General features: G+C 40.4%; 1 protein-coding gene across 25 annotated transcripts in view; it reads right to left on the reverse strand.

Moving 5' to 3' along the window:
- Positions 1 to 20284, reverse strand: part of AGTPBP1 (ATP/GTP binding carboxypeptidase 1) — a 182910-nt gene that overhangs the window by 27987 nt on the left and 134639 nt on the right. For 24 of the 25 annotated variants that reach the window (XM_070049197.2, XM_070049205.2, XM_070049202.2 and 21 more), the window contains 5 exons: positions 12098 to 12185; positions 8373 to 8517; positions 3569 to 3722; positions 2390 to 2570; positions 998 to 1127 (listed from right to left, as the gene is read on the reverse strand). In XM_070049197.2, coding sequence (XP_069905298.1) covers positions 998 to 1127; positions 2390 to 2570; positions 3569 to 3722; positions 8373 to 8517; positions 12098 to 12185 — 698 coding nt within the window. The remainder of the gene's footprint in view (positions 1 to 997; positions 1128 to 2389; positions 2571 to 3568; positions 3723 to 8372; positions 8518 to 12097; positions 12186 to 20284) is intronic. The other variant, XR_016222756.1, reaches the window with a different exon arrangement.

A 20284-nucleotide genomic window follows, 5' to 3' on the forward strand; every position in this document is an offset into this window, starting at 1 on the left:
AAAAATAACAGATTTTTAAAATAACAAGGTTTCAAATTCATATACTGCTAAGGAAAGGTAAGTAATATCACGCCAATGAACAAGTCTGTGTCCCTTCGTCGTTTTATTGTAACAGAACCACTACTTAACAAGTAGAACCAATAAAAGTAATGACATCTAGTTTTGGAAAGGATTTATAATTAATTCTAGAATTGCTAAATGCTTTGAAGATCCTACATCAAGCAGCAAGTCCCACTCTACCTTTTGTATCTACTTTCCATCACTCAAAAAATAATCAAATCTACAGCTAGGCAACACTGCCTCAAGACTACTAAAACATTTATTAATTTAAAAGAATATAAAAATGTTCTCATGAAAAGTATCATAAAAGAGGTATGGTGTCAATGCAATTTTTAAGAGCATCATTTTTAAAATGAAGAATAAAGGACAGACTCACATGTCAATTTTACCATTCTGCAAAGTTTTTCCACCTTCCCCAAAGAAAGATGAAGTAATTTAAACACTGATAAAAGAATATTCTAATGAAAGGCTGCTGAAAACACAAGGAACATACGTGTGTGTGTGTGTGTGTTTGTTTACAGAGTTCAGGACAGTCTCACAACACACCTGTACCACATTTCCCATGTATGAACTGGAGACATCAGTATCTGAGCTGACAAAAGAATCCAGAAATACTCCTAAGTTTGCACTAGTGAGAATTTAGAAGACATACACCATTGCCTTAGTACTGTTCAACAGTGAAGTTAAACCCCCAAAATTCATAACCAGGGATTATCAACATTCATAGACCAAAAAGAAAAGCAACCTGACAACGTAATACAAACACAGTATATTAATCTGAAACCAAAGTGACTACACGAGAAATTGATAATAAACAGACATCTTAAGTAAATTGCTTTTGACATCATTTAAACAGAAAATACGTACAAAATACTGAGTTACTGATCAACAAAAACAACATGGATTAGACTAAGTAAGAACAAACACTGCCACCTACCAGGGGTAAACGCTTCACAGCGGCCAGGTACTGCAGCAGCCCTTTAGCGTGGTAGATTGTCGGGTGCAAATCTGGGTTTGGACTCTGCCACTGTCGGTTTAAATCCTCTCCACTTAAAGAACAGCGGTGACTACACACACAGAAACACAGAGATGGAAAACACTGCTAACAGTACATCTTCTACATACTTCTGACCCCTTCATGATTTTATTCCACTAACTATTTCCAATAGGTGTAGGTGGTGGGCTCTACCCAATACATGCTATATTCATCAGGTACACAGCTACTCCACTATTTGCTGCGTGCAAGATCTTGTGTCGCATGCATTAAGCTGTGGTTTATAATCAAGGTTTTCCAACTACATAAAAAGGTCTCAATTCTGGGGTTTTGTTCCATTTATGAAATGGATTAATGGTCACATCTTCCATTCTGATTACATCGTAATCATTGGCTATGCCGACATTCTTTATATTGACTGCATTAGTTGTTTTCTAAGAGTGCTGAGCCCTCTTTCTGAGAAGAATAATGAGATAAACAGGATTCACATTATTGTAAAAATTCAAATACATTTTACTTATCTCCAGGTATTAAATATTAAAGCCACCAAGCAAAAACTTAAGCAAACCATCAGGTAGAAACAGAAATATAAATAGAATTCTGACTGGTTTATATGTTTCTGTATTAAAAACAGACATAAAACTAGTTCCATAACTGTAACATACATATTAACTAAAAAGATACTTCCTTTTTTAAAAAATTCAGTAATTCACTAAAAAATGAGCAACATTCATGTTACTTCTATTGAATAAACAAGATGTGGTATTGTTCTCTTTGGAAATGCTCATGGCAGCTAAAGTAAATCAAATCCAGGAGCACCAGAGACCTTGTCCAACAGCCAGAATAAATTATAAGTCACCACCACTTAAAAAGTAATTATATTCCAGTACTTCTGAACTGTAGAATTCCTCCTGTCAGAAACTACACTTCCATGTATGAAAAAGCCATCAGCAGATGGGACTAACCTTCAGTAACAGTGGAAAGATTCTAGAAGTTTTCCTATCTCAGAAAACGCTGTGATTGTACCATTAACAACAACAAAAAATGTTTAAGTATGTGTTAGAAGTCTTTCTCATATTCTGACACTGTGCTTTTTCTAAAATATTTAAGACACAGATGCTTTATAAAATCCCATGCTCATGGATACAAAATTTATTGATTTACCATGCTACTAGTAATATATATATTTAGAAAAGTTTATCTTAGATGATAAATTTATTACAGAAAAATCACTAATTTGATTCCCAAATTAATCTGGATACTATCACTTCAACAATTTTATACAAGACAGACACAACAAACCAACAGAATTTCTACAACTATTGCTTAACTTACTTTCCATTGATGACACCATCTGGATTGAGCATAGGGACAATTTTAAAAATATAGGACTCTCGTAAGCTTTGAGCAGTAGGGTTATTACTCATGAGATACTCCAATGTTCCTTTCATAACCCAACTTGCATTAGTTTCTCCAGGATGTACCCGAGCAGATAGGAAAATGTAAGGGCGATTTCCTAAAGCACACATAAAATCTCAAATTAAAATGAACAGCTACTAAAAGTTCATATGATATTTCAACTTTGGGGCTTTAGAAATGTCTCTACTCAATTGCGAATTCTAACATAAATTCATAGTAGAACTCACTGTGCACCTACCACATCCAAGTACTGCACTATAAAGCATGTCCTAAAGGAGCTCATAACAGGAACATTAAACAACAAACAGCACTTAAGTCACTTATTATTTCCCAATGATTAATCCAACAGACAAAATCAGTTCTTTTATGCAATCCTGATTTTATACAGTTAGGAAAACAAGGTACAAAATTATTTTTCATCAAGTCATGAGAAAATATACTATTATCCCTATATTATACTCACTATAAGAAGCACGGGGGAAAAAGTACATTTGCTCAAAGACTCACCAATAAGGCGTATTTTCCACCACACATTTAGGTAAACTACAGTTCTACAAAGCTGATCGCCAAGTTTTCACACATAAAAAAGCTCGCTCTTTCTCCTGAAAATACTTTACCTTCCTGTCAAAACTGGAACATCTTCTTTTTATTATCACAGCTATACAGCTAAGGCAATTTTTAAAACATAAATGGCAGGAAAAAACAAGTAACTATTCAGTGTTAGCTTTTAAAATACTCGATACATTTCTGGTTATTTTATTGACAAATAAAACCAGCTGCTGGTTTTTAAATCAATGATACTGTTATGTGAAGTCTCAAAATATTTTCTTGTACTCTGCTTCAAGTAGGACTTCCAAAAATAAGAACAAAAGATCAACGTTATCATAAGGGACTTAGAACATCTCACACGGCTCCCTCCCCTTCAAGGTGAGGGATGCCAGGCCCGGGAGGTAGGCCCGTGGATCGGCAGTTACAGGATCAAAGCCGGAACCCATGCTTTTTGATTCTTGTTCTTGGGTGGTTCCCACTATACGATACACGTAGGACAGAGAAAACTAAGTGAGAAAGACATACTTTTACTGATGACAGACTTACTGAATTGACAGATATGTTCGTAATAGTTGGACTCTGGCATGGCCGTGATAGTCACCAGTGGACAGCTGTTTCCAGACAGGGTTTCACATAGCACATCTTTTCGGAAATAGATTTGCTGAGGATTGTGTGCTGCTTCCAATTTCTGAAGATGCATCTTGATAAAACATAAAAGAAAGTATACAATTATTTAAAACTCCCTTTGATACATAGAGATCATGCTTCCAGATTTCCGAATAACTAGATGTGAATCAGGTTCTTAATCCCTTATCCAAAACCCTCTCGATCAGACATAGTTCAAACACCCTCATCTGGGAGACGTGAGAAAGGTGACACCATGTATACTCCATCAATTATGCAACACCACCAGCTGGGTCGGGGCAGCAGCCTGCAATAAACACAGTAATCTTTCTGCACTAAAACATATTGATGAGTCAGACCAAGCGTAATGAATACTCTAAATAAGCTGACAGCAGTGTGGGTCAGGATTTGCTATCAAGTGTGTTACAAAAAAGCTCTTGATTTTCAGAATTTTTTGAATTTTGAGTAAAGTGACTATAGAGCTGTTCCAGCAATCTAAGGAAGGATGAAAGATATGTAGCACAAATTTTTAACCACTTATTTTTCCAATTTCAAAGTTAATACAAGTTCACTGTAAAACATGTGAAAGAGTATAAAGAGGGGCCAGCGCCGTGGCTCACTTGGTTAATCCTCTGCCTGCAGCGCCGGCATCTCATATGGGTGCCAGGTTCTAGTCCCGGTTGCTCCTCTTCCAGTCCGGCTCTCTGCTGTAGCCCGGGAGGGCAGTGGAGGATGGCCCAAGTACTTGGGCCCCTGCACCCGCATGGGAGACCAGGAAGAAGCTCCTGGCTCCTGGCTTCGGATCAGCGTAATTCTGGCCGTGGCGGCCATTTGGGGGGTGAACCAACGGAAAAAGGAAGACCTTTCTCTCTGTCTCTCTCTCTCTCTCACTGTCTAACTCTATCTGTCAAATACAAAAAAAAAAAAAAAATGAAAAATTTTAAATGTCTACCAACTGCATCACCTAGATTACTACTAACAAATGCCATGTATGTAAATAAAAGTGTGATTATATATGACCTTATAATCTGATGTTTTCACTTATTAATTTATGCATGCATAACTATACACATACAGTCACACAATATCAATAAACACAGTAAGTGTTTCTGAGTGCACAAATTTCGATGGTTTTATTATATAGCTATACCAAAATTGCCCAAGTCCTTATTTTTAGGTACTTAGCTGGTTTTCAAGCTTGTACCTAGGGTCATTCATACAATCACTAGTGACTCAGTGGTCACCAACTGCCAGGGACTGCAGGGCACTGGAGATGCACCAATGAACAAAAGGAGCCTGTGCCCTGGGGAAAATGCAGCGTGCTGTGTGAGCTGGGGGAGCCTCGCTGGGTCTGGGCAGTGAGGACAGCTCTTCCAGAGAGTTACACACAAGCTGAGATTTGAAGGATGAGCACAGAGGACAGAGCATGGAGCGAGACCACAAGGCAAGACAAAACAAAGGCACTGCAAATACCTCAGAAATCTTCATTATAGCTGGGGCAGAAAGAACAAGGGTAAGAACCAGAGAACCCAGGGCCAGCGCTGTGGTGTAGCGGGCTAAGCCTTCACCTGCAGTACCGGTGCTGGTTTGAGACCCGGCTACTCCTCTTCCGATCCAGCTCTCTGCTGTGGCCTGGGAAAGCAGTAGAAGACGGCCCAAGTCCTTGGGGCCCTGCACCCGCTTGAGAGACTGGAGGAAGCTCCTGGCTCTTGGCTTTGGATAGCCCAGCTCCACCCATTGTGGCCACTTGGGCAGTGAACTAGAGGATAGAAGATCTTTCTCTCTGTCTCTCCCTCTCTCTGTAACTCTAACTCTCAAATAAATAAATAAATAAAATCTTAAAAAAAAAAAAAAAGAAAGTAAGAGAGACAGAGAGAGAACCCACTACAGAATGAAGAGTCTGGTAGACTTGTCTTTCCCGAAGCATGGTCAATGTACTTCTGGAATTATCATAACTGATACGTGAATAGTCTTCACAAAAAGACAGAGCTTCAAAAAATTCAAGGAAAGTGGGACTATGAGATAAATTTATTTTGGTGCAAAACAATTTTTAAATCCCTGCATACGTTTTCATAACATGCATTTCCTATGAACTTCATACACAGGGATTTCAAAATTGTTCACACCAAAATAAAACTTATCTTTTAAATCTATTTTTTAAGTTTTTTTTTTTTTTTAAAGTCAACATCTTTTAAGATTTATTTTTATTTATCTGAAAGGCATAGTTACAGAGAGAGAGAGAGAGACTCCATCTGCTGGTTCACTCTCCAAATGGTTGCAATAGCCAGGGCTGGGCCAATTCGAAGCCAGGGGCCAGGAGCTTCTTCCAGGTCTCCTACACGGGTGCAGGGGCCCTAGCCCTAGCACTTGGGCCATCCTCAGCTGCTCTCCTAGGCATGTTAGCAGAGAGCTGGATGGGAAGTGGAACAGCCAGGACCTGAACCAGCGCCCCTATGGATGCCAGCATCATAGGCAGCAGCTTTACCTGCTACGTCACAGCACCAGCCCCTTCCATCAATTTTCTGAAATGCCTTTGTAGGTATAAATTAGAAAAAAAAAAGTCAAGCACATTAAGCTTTTTATTATTCCATGTATATTAACTTAGGATCAGGACTAATTTTAGGAAATGACCTATTCTGAAGTATGCTTGAAGATAAACATTAAATGAATAATAGTGCAAACAGTAGGTGGATATGTCCAAAAAATGTGAAAAATAGGAGAGAAAGGACAGAAAGAACCATGGTAAGCATTACAGATGTCATACAGAGGGCAAGACCAATCACTAAGAGTTTTAAGCAGAGGATTTATGATAAGATTTTCCATAAAAGAGCCCATCTGGCAGCAGTGTGAGGAAAATACAGATGAAAAAGAAAGGGGTGAAAATGAATCTGACAACACCAGGCAGGGTTGGTAGGGTTCCAGGAGAGAAACATGGTAATGTCTGGCCAAGGTCAGGGCAGTGTGGCTGCAAGAAGGCAGAAGGACTCAGAATACATGATAAAGATAACACCAGTATGTTGAACCATCCCTGCATACCAGGGATAAATCCCACTTGGTCTGGGTGGATGATCTTTCTGATGTGTTGTTGCATTCTAGTGGCAAGAATTTTATTGAGGATTTTTGCATTGATGTTCATCAGGGATATTGGTCTGTAATTCTCTTTCAATGCTGCATCTTTTTCTGGTTTAGAAATTAAGGTGATGCTGGCTTCATAAAAAGAATTTGGGAGGATTCCCTCTTTTTCAATTGTTCTGAATAGTTTGAGAAGAATTGGAGTTAATTCTTCTTTAAATGTCTGGTAGAATTCAGCAGTGAATCCATCTGGTCCTGGGCTTTTCTTTTTGGGAGGACCTTTATTACTGATTAAATTTCTGTCTCAGTTATGGGTCTGCTTAGGTTTTCTATGTCTTCATGGTTCAATTTAGGTAGGTTGCATGTGTCCAGGAATCTATCCATTTCTGATAGATTTCCCTCTTTGCTGGCATACAACTCTTTGTAGTAATTTCTGATGCTTCTAATTCTGTGGTGTCTGTTTTTACATTCCTTTTTTCATCTCTGATTTTATTGATTTGGGTCTTTTCTTTTTTTTAGTTAGTTGGGCCACAGAACTAAGTCATCAAGTGCCATGTATTCTAATGCTATGGTACTATACACAGACACATACCCGAACATGATGAGAGTGTAGGCTGCAGCCTTTACTGAGACACATTTAGTATTCCCAGCCTTCATTCTTTATTTTCTGCTATATAGATTATGTTTCTTTCATCCCCCTCCCCCTCCAAGCCTGCTTCTAATCACAGAGCTCAAATTCTTTCCTAGTAAAATGACCGTATTATCATGATCCTCAGCGATCTGGATAGATACTCTGCTCGCAGAATGAATCTACCTTATTTGCTCATTTAACAAATATACTTGCCTTAGTTTGATTCTTTTTTATAATAAAAATATCCAAAAGTCCCAAAAAGTCTGACAAAACAACTCCTATAACTCAATATTTTAAGAAAATCTGGATCTAGTACTCGTAATGAAAACATTTCCTACAGAAAAATCCACACTGCATCTTTACTTCTCTAACCCTTCTGATGGCAAGTAGAAATCTCACCTAGTTAAAACTTATAAATCATGGGATCTTACCTATAGCTTTCCACAAAAAATGGGAAGTAAAAGTTATATCAAATTTCTTTAACATTTCTTTCTATTAAAAGTAAGGACCAGGGAACCTGTGCTGTGGCACAGGTTAATCCTCCACCTGCAATGCCGGCATCCCATTCGGGGGCCAATTCAAGTCCCAGCTGCTCTTCTTCCTATCCAGCTCTCTACTATGGCCTGGGAAAACAGTAGAAGATGGCCCAAGTCCTTGGGCCCCTATACCCGTGTGGGAGACCTGGAAGTAGCTCCTGGCTCCTGGCTTTGGATCCACGCAGCTCTGGCCATTGCGGCCATCTAGGGAGTGAACCAGCAGAAGGAAGACCTTTCTCTTTGTCTCTCCCTCTCACTGTCTGTAACTCTCTCAAATAAATAAATAAAATCTTAAAAAAAAAAATAAGGACCACATTTCCATTTTATTCCCTTTAACGTTTTCAATAAACACTATAATGTTTTCTAAAATCTTCAACACTGAATCGTACTTTATTACGATATTCAATGAAAAGCAATTTTGCTTCAATTGTCTGACAGACATGCATTCAACACAGTAATAGCCACAATACAACTCAAGAGTTCTCACCTGTAAAGTTGAATACGTATATGGATAATGATAAGCGAAGTAGCAAACATCATCTTTATGCGGGAAGTTGACAGTAAATGTAATTGTATAGTAAGATTTTCCCTTTTGCCCGCCTGCGGCAACTGAACTTCTTGAGAAGTGATTTCTGTAATAGAAATGCATAAAATGTTTATTTAGTCCACACAAATTCAAATTTTCCTGGCCTCTTTTAATAAATAGAATCCCAGGGCAAGAAAAAAAGAAACCCTAACCTGTAAAAAGTTTAATTTATATACCCTATAAAAAAACAGATTTGATCTATGAGCTACATGGAATCTGTTCTCTTTGTATTAATGTCACATTAACACGGGAATTGATGAGAACTGTGTTGTAGTAATTACCATGCATTTGCAGTGACCCTGAGAATCTAAACAGCAATAAATTCCTTTCAAAACTAAAAAAAAAAAAAAAAAAAAAATCTAAATATAAACTGAAAAAAACAGATCAGGTGCTCACAAAGCAATTAATCATTACTAGTCAAAGACATTACTTATCATGCCTGGATTTCTACCTAAATGGAACTACCTAATATGACACATCAGTAAGATTTCAGAAGTCCATTCTTTGATGACTACGCATACTGCCCAAACTAAGCAATGGGCAGCAATGGCTGCTACAATCAGCTGATGAAAGGCTACAGAAAAGTACATAATAACAGATCATTTCAATACTGGACTCATCAGGTCACAATATCCGAATTCATTAATCATCTTAAAATTACAAAGACACAAATTATCAAAGATAATTTTGTTTCTTGATGTGATACAATAGGAATTCACTGCACAACCTCCAAAGTATTTTTGCCAAAAACCAAAACTGAAATTGATTAAGATTCCAGAAGCACCACTTTAATCAAGACAGAAGAATTTGTTGGGGCTGGCATTGTGGCGTGGCAGGCAAGGCAGCCCCCTGCAATACCAGTATCCCGTATGGATGCCGGTTTGTATCCCAGCTACTCCACTTCTGATCCTAGGAAAAGAAAGAAAAGATGGCCCAGCTGTTTGGGCCCCAACACTCACATGGAAGACCTTGGTTCCTTTTCGGTCTGGTCCAGCCCTAGCCATCTGGGGAGTGAACCAACAGATGGAAGATATCTCCCCCCGCCGCCGTCTGTCTGTCTGTCTGTCTCTCTCTCTCTCTCTCCCTACCTTTAACTCGGACTTTCAAATAAATAAATAAGTCTTTAAAAAAAGACGTATTTGTTAACATTCTTGGAATTCAATTTACAAAATCCAAATGTGAAAAATTTTTCATGATGAATAATCCAGTTTCTTTGACAAATGAACAATTTAAAAAACAGAAAAAACTATGTGAAATTGTGGTTGAAACAAACCAACTATAAAACTCTATTTTTGAGGCAACTGGGGGATTTTGAACACTGATTGGACATTTCATCATACCAAGGCACTTTCTTTTCTGAGGTATGATAGTGGTACTGTAGTCAGATTGTCTTAAAAGGTCTTCATCTTTCAGAGATATACTTTTGAGTATTTATGGATAAAATCCGCTATCTGGAAACCACTTTAAGGTTCAGTGTGGTAGCAGGGGTGAAAGTATAGCTAAAACAAAGCTCCCCATGTGCTAATAATTACTGAGAGGGACTGATGACCTGGGGCCTTCTGCTCTGACCCTCTGCTTGTGTGAATGCCTGAAAACATCCATAATAAAAAGGTTTTTAAACTACAAGTACTTTCCAGACTTGAAGGACCACTAGCATATGCTGATTTAAAGAGGCTATCTTTACCAACATTACTTCCAAAATTTGTAATCATCTTGAATCATTTAAAGCTTAACTGAAGAAAAATCAGGGCCTGAAGGTGATTTATTCGTGCACATAAATATTCAGGTATTTTCAAACTGGTATAGTCTGCATCAACTTAAAGAGTATATGTCCAATGGCAAGTGCTAAGGACTAAGAAACACACACAACAAATTCAAGAACCACTCTTTGTCAACTCTTCCTTAAAAAGTTTAAAACCTAGTTGGAAAGGTATGCACATCACCATACTGTAGCTTATGGCAGTGTACAGCCAATAAATCTGTAAAACTCACATTATTTCATATATTTGTGGGAGGTAGGTTTATTCTGTTTCATATAAAGGCAAACAAGCATCCCATTGACTTAACTAACATGAAAAGGTAACACACTGCAAAAAAATAGGTTTCACTCCATGCTACATGAAGTTCAGGCTTTAAAAAAGCAACCAGAACAGTGTCTACATAGAAAATGGTTAATAAATGTTGAATTGAACTGATTTCAATTCCAGATCTGGAAGCCGCCAAGAGAAAAAAAAAAAAACAAAAACTAAACATGTGAAAAAGCCTTGCCATCACCGCTCACGTAGAACAATCTGCCATGCTATGACCAGTTAACCTGCAATATGAAAATCATCCATGGACTGATGACTACTGTGCAAAAGCAGAGATGCACCGAAGAAACAATGTATTCTTAAAACATTTCACCCTAGTGGTCTAAATAACTCTGCCAAAATGTAGCCAAGCACTGCCAGGATTGTCAGTGCTCCAATCCAACCTAACAGAATGAGAACAAGATCAAAGAGTATTTCCCTATGAGCCAAGGGGAGTATGAGATACTCCCAGGTACAGATGAATTACTCTATCTCTATTCCTCACTTATTTGCTATTTATTTTGCTAAGAAAAGTCAGGCTAGGGGTTGGGGGACTTTACTGAGATAAATATCAAAGAATATTTTTCCCTAAAAGTAACAGCACTTAAGAACGAGATTTTTCCAAAGCCATGCCATAAACTGTTAACAACAGTTCAATTTTTAAAGTCTGCTAACTGACAATGCTAAAAAATAAAGGACACTAGTGTTAGCTAAGCACAACATAAAAAGTCAAAATCCACTCTGGAAACACCAGGACTGAGACCACAAGAGAGAAGAAAAGGGGATGTTCAGTGGATTCAGCAGTGGAACATGTCTGGACACGTCACATGCAGTAACAGGTAAAACTGGGAAGCAAGAGAGACGAGAATCCCGAATTATCTAGAAGTGGAGTTGGAGAATAATTCAGTTTTTCCACAGAAGCAATAAATGATTTCTAGCATTTATTTCTCACTTGCTGAGCACATCACCTGGTTGAAGTAAAAATCGCACTGTGTAAGCTGACGTAACGTACCTGTGGGACACATCTCCAATTAAAATATTTTGGAAATCAAGGTGAAGTAAACATTTGTAAATACAGGAAGGGAAAAGGTAAGAATTTTAATAGATATCACAGGAACAAAAAGCCACTGTAAATTACCAGCTGTAATTCCTAACTTCAGTTTTATTCAATGACATTTTCGGTTTAAAGCTAGGTTAAACATATTTAGTAGCAGAGACAAGGTTTGGGCCTAGCTCTGTCTACACACATGTTTCATTTCTATTATATGTGAGGGGACCTCAAAAACTTCACAGGAATATGTTTTATGACAAAACTACACACAGTTATCAATATTTTTATGCATCAAAATAAACTTATTTTATTAAAAAGACTTTCTGAAGTACCCTTCTATACTTCCTAAGTGGACCTCAAATTCTAAAGGACTCCTTAAAATTGCAAAGGTCTAACATCACAACTTGACGAGTGCAATAACTCTATTTTTATCTTTACACTGAAATAGAATGAAGGCACTATCCCCTCTCTGTAAGTTGAAATCCTATTATTCTTTGCATACTTACTTATAGTAACAAATGTCAGTCCCCATGCGAATCCACCATGGTCTGGCATTTAATGCTTCCTGAACCGAATACATGAGTGGTTGCATACCTTTGAGAGACAGAGAGGAAAAAAAGAGAGAGAGAAGAGAGAGAATTCTTTTCAGCATCTTTTAGTTAAAAAGTAATCTTGCCTTTGTAGAAAGCATCAAAGTTCAGGAAACCGGAACTCGGTTTCTTCATATGTGTAAGAAAAAATCTGAGGAATTTTAAGAATCTATGTCAATCAATATTATGCTTTTGCTCTTTAGTTGAACTAAAACAGGACTACAATTTTTGGATGAAAAACCACTAAACTTTTTTTCTATTAAATTTTCAATATTAGATCAATTAAAGATCCTTATAACAAGTCAGTCAGAAATATATGAAGAAATACTGTCTAAGCATCTCTGCAGCTCCCCATGAATTCCCCCCTCCACTAAAATTCCATGGGAAAAATCCATCCAAATAGGTCTTTTCTTTCCTTACTCTTTTCCATACAAAGGCATGCCTGCAGTAGAGAAGAGGAGGAGGGACTGTTAAAAACAGTATTAAGTATCGCTTTTCGGCCTGGTAGCTAAGATCAAGTGTAAAAATAGGATTAAATGTACAGTATGCTTTCTTGGACATACTTAGAAAAATGTTTTCCATGTAAACTTTAAAAGCATCTCATTTCTTCAAATGATACACTACTTTGCTAACAAGAATTAATTTCACATGTTAATTTCAGAAAGACTGACAATTTTTACTGAGATCTGGTTTGACTTCACTTAAACTCTGCTTTAAGGATAGAATCATATTCTTGGCACAGAATTTACATTTATCTGGGAGGGGAGGACATTTGGCCCAGCAGTTAAAGATGCTAGTTAAGAGGTTCACATCACATGTTGTAGTGCCTCGGTCCAATACCCACTCCCCTCCGGCTTCCAGCTTCCAACCAGCGCAGACCCTGGGAAGCAGTGGGTGCCACCCACCCACGGGGCAGACTTGGATGGGGTTCCTGACTCCCAGCTTCAAAACCAACCATTGCGGGCATTTAGAGAGTTAACCAGCAGATGGGAGTGCGCACGCGTGTGCGCGCTCTCTCTCTCATAAATGATGAAAAAAAGTTTCTAAAGAACTTATTTGCATCTTTACAGGATTTTTTCTTTCTGCTTTTCTTTTTTCCAGTTTTTATTTATTTGAGACACAGAGCTAGACTGAAAGAGATGGCTCATCCATTGGTTCACTCCCAAACTGCCTGCAACAGCAGAGGCTGGGCCAGTCTGAAGCCAGGTGCCCAGATCCCAGTCGAGTGTCTTCCATGGGCGCCGGGGAAGTGAGTTCCTGTGGCTTCCCTGGGTACACGTTAGCAGGAAGCGGGAACTGGAACGGATCTGAGAACTGAACCCAGGAACTCTCACTTTCTTTCACATTTCTAACTACTTATTTCAACAAGGAATAACTGGTGACTCTTTGAATTTATCTTATATTCACACTGACCAATACACTCACTACTTGGAACAGGTTTTGGGTAGTCTCTGGATTTCCTAGGTATACAATCATAATTATTTGCAAATTAAAATCTTTTATCTCCATTTGCAGCATTTAGAGTAGTTATTTCATTTTACAATTTCAATGCATTTAAAGAAATCAAGCAACCTCAAAAGATGATACTAAGTTAGAGCAGTAATATAAGCAGGTACACACGGCAGGAGGTGGTTCCTGTCATTATCAGACGCATGGCAGCACGTTCCCCCAGTGAGCTACTCTCATTCTAGCCACGTGATGCCTTCCTGGTCACTGTTAGAAAGCCCCACATGGTGCTACACTTCGAGGCTGACTCGCTGGCTTTGCCGTTCACCCGGGCCACAAGAATGCTTTCATTCTTTTCTGGATTTCTCTTACAGGCAGCCGGAGCGTGGGACACGGCTGACTGCTCTGGACCTTTATCAGAGCTCCCCCAAAGGTCTGCTCCTGCTCCTGAATGTTCTGGGAAACCGGGACTCCCTCCCTGCAGCCTCAATAAAAACCCCAAACTGGCCTCAGGACGCAAGGCAGGAGTTCTTCAGATTCGGAAGCCTACTGACAGGTTAAGCTTTCTCTCTCTCTTACCCTCAAACCTTGTCCTTGTTGTTTTGGTATGGTAACAGGGACAGAGACCGAGCTTTGGTGACAGTAAGAACACACAACAATGCCTTGTCCATAATTTTAATCGAGATGTTCCACCACTCAATGAGATATCTGCCATTTCCTAAAAACCAACTGTATCACATTTAAGTAACAAAAACAGCTAACGCTGAATAGTTTCTAAGCACCAGACATGGTTCTAAATATGTTTACGTATAGTAAGGTATTAAATCCTCACATTTGCATTACGTGCAGCAGATACTACTATTATTCCCATAATTGGGGTGGTTTCACCATAATTCTTATTATACTAAAAAGTTTTAATCATTGTATCAAATGCCTCTTCAGCCTCTACTAATAGAATCATAAGGCTTTTCTCCTTTAAACAATTGGCATAACACATCATGCTGGTAGGTATCCTACTGTGAACTCATTCTGGGAAAATATTATTCTTCTATTAGCATGTAATTTAATGAATAGATATTTAGAATTTTTGCAATTAAATTCCTAGGTTTTTTTTTAAACTACCTATACCAACTACTGGTTTTCAAGATTAGACTAGCTGCGGAAAAATTAATTCAAAAGCTTCCTAATGTTCACTGGAATAACAAAACCACAATCTATTTTTAAAAAGATTTATTTATTTATTTGAGAGGCAGAGTTACAGAGAGAGGGATGGACATACACACACACACACACACACACACAATCTTCCATCTGCTGGTTCATTTCCCAAATGGTCACAATGGCCGAGGCTGGACCAGGCTGAAGTAAGGAGCCTGGAACTCCGTCTAGGTCTCCCATGTGAGTGTAGGGGCCCAAGGACTTGGGCCATGATCTGCTGCCCTCCTGGGTACCTCAGCAGGGAGTTGGACTGGTAATGGAGAAACTGGGACTCAAACCAGCTGCCCACATGGTATGCCGGTATTACAGGCAGCAGCTTAACCCACTGTGCCACAATGCCAGCTCACATACAACTTTTTTTAAAAACATAATAATTTGCACAATTCATCTGGAATACCATCTCAATATGGTAACTAATAAATACATATATTTATTTCAACAGTTATAGCTTATATAGAATCATTTTGTTTTCTTTTTCACTATTTTTGGCATTTATTGTTATTAATTCTTTTCTCTTCCTTTTGGCTTTATTTTATTCTTCTATTTTCTTTTTCTAATTTCTGAAGTTATTTTCAGTCTTTCTCCACTTTAAACAATGGAAGCTACTATAGACTTCCAAGTTCCTCTGACGGCCAGCTGACTACAAGTCATACTCCTGAAGTCCTCCCTCCTAGACTCCTTTCCAGATCAATGCTGGCCAGCTCAACTTCCATTAGGAAGCAAATGTTTTATATATACTCGTCCAGTCAGGCAGCCTCAAGCACAAGAAATGAGCCTAGCTCCACTGAAGATCTGTATTTTAAAAATATTTTAATTCATTTAAGTTTAAATAGGGAGATGAGAAACCAAGATGGCAGCTGAGTAAGGCGCTCCATAACCACCTTCCTGCAGAGACAGCAACGTGAACAGCTACAGACACAGCAGGTCCCCTTCACAGCGAAGCCAGCTCAGAGACCGCAGCATCTCATCTTGTTATGAGTCACATTACAGGAAGAAAGGGTTGTCTGCATCGCCCTCCCTTGGCTCCACGGAGCAGGACGTGGAGTAACCATCCCTCTTGGCAGAGAGAGACAGTGGATTGAATCCCACTACCAGGCACACTGCAAAAACTCCAATTGCACTCAGCACCCTGCCCCAGCACCCCGGCCCAAACCTGTGGAATGAATATTTGGATTTCTCCACAGCCAGGTAGCCATCGCCACTGCTTCCTCAATGATTGGCAGAAAGAAAAACTCCAGTTACACAGAGAGGCCAGGAAAGGGAGCTCAGAGCTGGGCCTACCATGCTAAGACCCAGGACCTGATAAGACCCAGATATCTCCGGCCTTGGACCGGGCCAGTGTTCCCAGACCGAGCCTCTAGAATCGCCTGCCATCGGCTGGAGACCTGAGCTCTGGGGAGTCTACTCGTGTTGGGCTGTTACTGCTGGCCTCTGGTGGGCTTGGTGGTCATCCCCAGGACTTCGTAGGGATCTGTGACTGGGACCCACGGGTGACCAGCCTAGGGCAGACAGGAAGGGGCCATGAAACTCTGTCTTGGGACCCAATACTGAGCAGGTCTTAACAGGTTTAGTCCCAAGGCCAGGACCGGCCCCAGGATCAGGCAGAGACCTTGACCTCGGCGACACAGACTTTTCTGGTGTGTATCAGTACCAGCCTCTTGTGGGCCTGGTGACTGTGAGGCCCAAGGATGAACTACCCTAGGGCCTGCCTGAAGAGTTGAGGGGCTGCCTCTATCATCTACCCCATCCCCACCACCTCGGGCAAAAAGCAAAGAACTGGAGGAGTGTTTGGGGACTCAGCATTAAGGTGATTAAACTCAGCACAGAGCACATTCCTATTGGTCCCTGCACCCAGGACGGTGCCTGCAGAGACCCTCATGACAGATGCTGTTCCATGGTCCTGGCTGAGCAGTCCTACACTCCAGCCAACAGCACCAGTGGCTGACGGGTGCGGTGTCGGGCAGTGAGCCCACCTCAGCAGCAGAGAGCCCACGGCAGGCTGAGCCCCAGCCCTACCGGCAAGCTGCACTGGTCGCTGGTAGGCTTAGGGCTCTGGAAATGTTCTAGCATCGTGGTGTTGGTGGACACAGAACAAGGAGTCTGAGCCCTCCGTAGGCCAGGAAAAGGCGTACAGGACAGACTACTCCCTTTGAGGCCTCTGCCCATCAACTGCAGATTTTGGAAAAATCTGAGATTGGGGGGAATTATAAATCAGTAAAAACATATCAACGGTGGGCCTGGAACAAACCACAACTTAGGGTGCTATCTAGTGTTGAGACAGAAGTATCTATAGGCTCAGAGAAAGGAACAGATGGCTTAGGATTTCTAGAAAGCAAGCCACAAAAGCAGATAGATGACCACACCTAAGCCGTCAATGCACAATGTGCTACACCAAGAAGCATCTGGAACTCCCAGGAAGCCATGATTTTACTCAGAAGGCAAACAAGGCGTTAGAAACAAACCACCAGGAACTGAAACTTCCGAAGGCTTAGATGAAGATCTCCAGAAAGCTGTTTTAAAGAAACTCAATGAAATTCAAGAGAATATAGAGAAAGAATTCAACATTCTAACAGAGAGCTGATGGAGAGATGGAAGTAATTAAACAAAACCAGGCAGAAACTCTTCCATTGAAAAGTACACTAAGTGAAATTAAAAACATGATAAAAGGCATCAATGGCCAAATAGGTCAAACAGAGAATCAGTGAGCTCCAGGCCAGGCGATCTGAAAATACACAGTCACAGGACACAAAAGAAAAGAGAATCAAGAGGAATGGAGACAGCATACAGGAAATGTGGGGTGAAAAGAGCACATATGCACATTATTGGGGTTCAGGAGTGATTTGAGACTAGCAAAGGGGTAGAAAGCATATTCAAAGAGATAATGACAGAACACTTCCCAAACACAGAGAAGCAAACAAGTATCCAAGCAGGAAGATCAAAGATCACCCATCAGATTTAACCCAACCAAGTCTACCCTAAGACATAATCAAGTTCCCTGTGGTTAAACACAAACAGATGATTCCAGGGCTGCCCGAGAAAAGACGCAAATAACACACAAAGGGATCCCACTGCAGACTCCTTGGCGGAGCACTTACAGGTCGGGGGCATGGGGACGACTGTGACAGCACCCAAGGGGGAGAAAACTGCCAGCCAGAACACTGTTTGCCCGGACAAAAGATGTGAGACCTTAGCACCCCCAGACCTGTGTTAGAGAAATGCTGCAGAGAGCTCCTCAGACTAAAGGAGACACTAACAAGCGGGAAGAGGACATCAGAAGGCGGAAAACTCACTGGTAGAGTAAACAAACGCAGAATGCTTTGACTCCGCAAACATGGTGTGTGTCTTTACCGTGGAGACTTTAAAAAATTTAAATCACAAGGCCAGCGCTGTGGCATAATGGGTAAAGCCGCCGCCTGCAGTGCTGGCACCCAACATGGGCACTGGTTCAGTCCCAGCTGCTCTGTCCGGCTCCCTGCTATGCCTGGGAAAGGTTCCTGGCTTTGGATCAGCCAAGTTCCAGCCAATGCGGCCATTTGGGGAGTGAACCAGTGGATGTAAGTTGACCTCTTGCTGTCTAACTGTACCTTTCAAATAAATAAATAAATATTTTTTAAAAACATTATAATCACTGCACTGTAATGCTAAGAGATAGGTAATACTGAAAGAGATCAAGTGGAAAATCTAAAGTTCGAAACATGGAGAGGACTGGAAGACAAACCTAGAGTTCTTTGCTACGATTTTTCTCTTTGTTTTTTGATTCTCTATTTCCCTATGTTTATAAACAATGTTTTTCCCATTTCAAGATAGCTGGTTATACCCAAAAGAAGGTTTTTGTAAGCTTCATGATGACCACAAAGTAGAATCTATAACAGTCTTGCCAAAAATAATAAGTAACTTTTCTATAAATGAAGATTGCAGGAGAGGGAGAAAAAAAAGAAACAACAATAAAATATAAAACAAGTATCAAATGGCAAAACTAAGACTTTACCTAACAATAATTACCTTAAAATGTCAATGGACTAAATTCTCCAATTAAGATACTGAGTGGCCAAATAGATTTTAAAATTGGACTCAACCTTATGATGCTTAAAGAAACTCACTTCATCTTTAAGGATACATATACATATATTGAAAGTGAATCGGCCGGCGCCGCAGCTCACTAGGCTAATCCTCCGCCTTGCGGCGCTGGCACACCGGGTTCTAGTCCTGGTCGGGGTGCTGGATTCTGTCCCAGTTGCCCCTCTTCCAGCCCAGCTCTCTGCTGTGGCCATGGAAGTGCAGTGGAGGCTGGCCCAAGTCCTTGGGCCCTGCACCCCATGGGAGACCAGGATAAGTACCTGGCTCCTGCCATCGGATCAGCGCGGTGCACCGGCCACAGCGTGCTGGCCCTGGCAGCCACTGGAGGGTGAACCAACGGCAAAGGAAGACCTTTCTCTCTCTCTCTCTCTCTCACTGTCCACTCTGCCTGTCAAAAAAATAAAAAAAAAAAAAAAGAAAGAAAGAAAGTGAAAGGATAGAATAAGATATTTCATAAAGGGGCTGCACTGTGGCATAGCAGGTCAAGCTGCTGCCTGCAGTGCCAGCATCCCATATGGGCACCGATTCGAGTCCTGGCTGCTACACTTCCAGTCCAGCTCTCTGCTGTGGCCTGGGAAAGCAGCAGAAGATGACCCAAGTCCTTGGGCCCCTGCACCCACGTGGGAGACCCAGAAGAAGCTCCTGGCTCCTGGCTTTGGATCGGAGCAGTTCTGGCAGTTGCGGCCAACTGGTAATGAACCAGTGGATGAAGACCTCTCTTTCTCTGCCTCTCCTCTCTCTGTGTAACCCTTTCAAGTAAAATAAATAAATCTTTTAAAAAAAAGATATTCCATGAAAATGGAACCCAAAATAAAGCAGAAGTAGATTTTAAATTAAAAGCAGTAAAAAGAGACCGGGAAGGTCACTGTACACTGATAAAGGGCCGAACAGAGAAAAAGGAGCCATGCTTATAAATACACACGCACCCAATCCTGGCGCACACAAACATACAAAGCAAATATTAACAGACCTAAAGAGAGATACAGACTCCAATAGGAAACAATAGTGCGCTTTAACACCCCACTTTCAAATGTGCAGATACCCAGGCAGGAAAGAAACAGGAAAGTCAAGTAGCACCTAGACAAGCTGGACCTAACAGACAGCTACACAACTTTCCATCCAGCAAGTACAGAATGCACATTCTTCTCAACGGCACACATAACATTTCCTAGGACAAATCATATGGCAGCTCACAAAACAAGTCTCAATGAATTTAAAAGAAATCATATGGAGTATTTCTTCTGACCACAGTGCAATAAACCAAAAATCACTAACAAGAAGAACTTCGGACACTACACAAATACATGGAAATGAAATAACTTACTCCTGAACAACCAACAGATCGAAGAAGATATCAAGGAA

Source organism: Oryctolagus cuniculus, chromosome 1 (assembly GCF_051225735.1).
Source record: "Oryctolagus cuniculus isolate XC-2025 breed Fujian yellow rabbit chromosome 1, ASM5122573v1, whole genome shotgun sequence".
NCBI lineage: Eukaryota > Metazoa > Chordata > Mammalia > Lagomorpha > Leporidae > Oryctolagus > Oryctolagus cuniculus.